This window comes from Sinocyclocheilus anshuiensis, unplaced genomic scaffold (genome assembly GCF_001515605.1).
Source record: "Sinocyclocheilus anshuiensis isolate Anshui unplaced genomic scaffold, SAMN03320099.WGS_v1.1 scaffold469, whole genome shotgun sequence".
In the NCBI taxonomy this organism is placed as follows: Eukaryota; Metazoa; Chordata; class Actinopteri; order Cypriniformes; family Cyprinidae; genus Sinocyclocheilus; species Sinocyclocheilus anshuiensis.
In genome coordinates, this window is record NW_015537995.1 from 1,383,785 (window position 1) to 1,385,407 (window position 1,623).

The 1,623-nt window shown below is 37.5% G+C and overlaps 1 protein-coding gene across 3 annotated transcripts in view; it reads right to left on the reverse strand.

The window, feature by feature from the left end:
• The window catches only part of LOC107675790 (TBC domain-containing protein kinase-like protein), a 57,823-nt gene that overhangs the window by 12,812 nt on the left and 43,388 nt on the right, over positions 1-1,623 (reverse strand). For all 3 annotated transcript variants that reach the window (XM_016470254.1, XM_016470262.1, XM_016470269.1), the window contains exon 23: positions 184-359. In XM_016470254.1, coding sequence (XP_016325740.1) covers positions 184-359 — 176 coding nt within the window. The remainder of the gene's footprint in view (positions 1-183; positions 360-1,623) is intronic.

Here is a 1,623-nt window from a genome sequence, read left to right on the forward strand (position 1 = left end):
ATAGGCATTTTGAGCTGAAACTTCACAGACACATTCTGGGGACACCAGAGACTTATATTACATATTGTAAAAAAAGGGCATAATATGTCCCGCATCCTAATGCTGCAAGCCAACCTTCTTTCTGAGATGACTGATTATGGAGCCGAGGTACTCAGAGGTCAAAGGTCGATTTGGGACACTCACCAGGTCCGTTTTGGTCAGGTCTTGATATTCCGATGAGTAATAGGAAAGTGTTTTCCCGAAGCTGTTGCTATCACTGGCAGGTTTGTTTGGCTGGGCATGCTGGCGATAAGTGGCACTTTTAGGAGTCCAACAGAAGAGGTTGATGGATTCCCGGACACAGCGTTCAATGTCGATCTCTGAATGCAAAACAGCAAAGAGAGAAATGTCACTACATAAACAACCAGTCAAAAGTTTGGGGTTAAATTTAAAAAATGTTTTTGAAAGAAGTCTCTTATGCTTTTACTTGACTAAAAATGCAGTAAAAACAGTAATATTGTAAAATATTATTACAATTTAAAATAACTGTTTCCTCTTCGAATACATTTTAAAATGTAATTTATTCTTGCAATGCAATGCTGAATTTGTCATTACTCCAGGCTTCAGTGTCACATGATCCTTCAGAAATCATTCTAATATGTTGATTTGATGCTCAAGAAACATTTACTATTATCAGTGTTAAAAACATTTGTGCTGCTTGATATTTTTGTGGAAACAAAATGCATCTGTAGTGATGTAAAGCACAAATTGTGCTTTAAGACAGTGAAGGCTGTTTCATTATGACAAGCAAGTCTTAAGCTATTGAATCTAGCACTTGCAGTTACGGGAAATTTAAATATCTTAAGAGCGCTAAGAACAGCAACTTTATGCTCATTTGGCAAAGCCGCAGGAGAATCACAGACTGTCTAACTTCCGTCTAATTAACCTTGGATGACCTTGGAAAGCTTCTCCAGAGAGTTGCCCTCCAGCTGATCCAAAGACTCCCTGCCAATGCTTCATTCAGTCACAAACAAACTCAGCGAAGACATCAACACTTCAGTCACACTCTCCCAGCAGCAGATGAAGAGAAGAAGACGAGATTCAGCTGCTTCCTTCAAATGCAAAGCCAGCTCTCTTGAGCCATGCGCCTTAAACCGGAGATTAAAGTAACGGATTCACATGGATATAAACAAATCAGGAATCCTTTCCTCGCTATCTCACTCACTTTCTATCCTGTTAGCGAAACAAAAAGTATCCCTAATGAAGTGGTTTAGCATGCTTGGCCTACTATTTAAATCAAGCCGAGTGTGACAGCTTCATTTTATTTAAGAGGATATGATCTGAATACTGGATTATAAACACTGGACTTTCACTGAGAGGCTATGATTACTGTCCTCTGAAGTAATACAGGCAAGAGAGAGAAAAAGAAGCTCTGCTTTTCAAAAAAACAAGCGTTACCTACTTAGAAAGCATTTAACGCTATTATAGAAAATGTGAAAGCTCATTCATATACAGTCCCATGATGCACTACGTTGTGACAAACAGAGTGAAAATAAAATCCAAAAAAATTCTTTGCAAGGTTTTTTAAATATTATATATACAGTATATATATATATATATATATATATATATACACACACACAG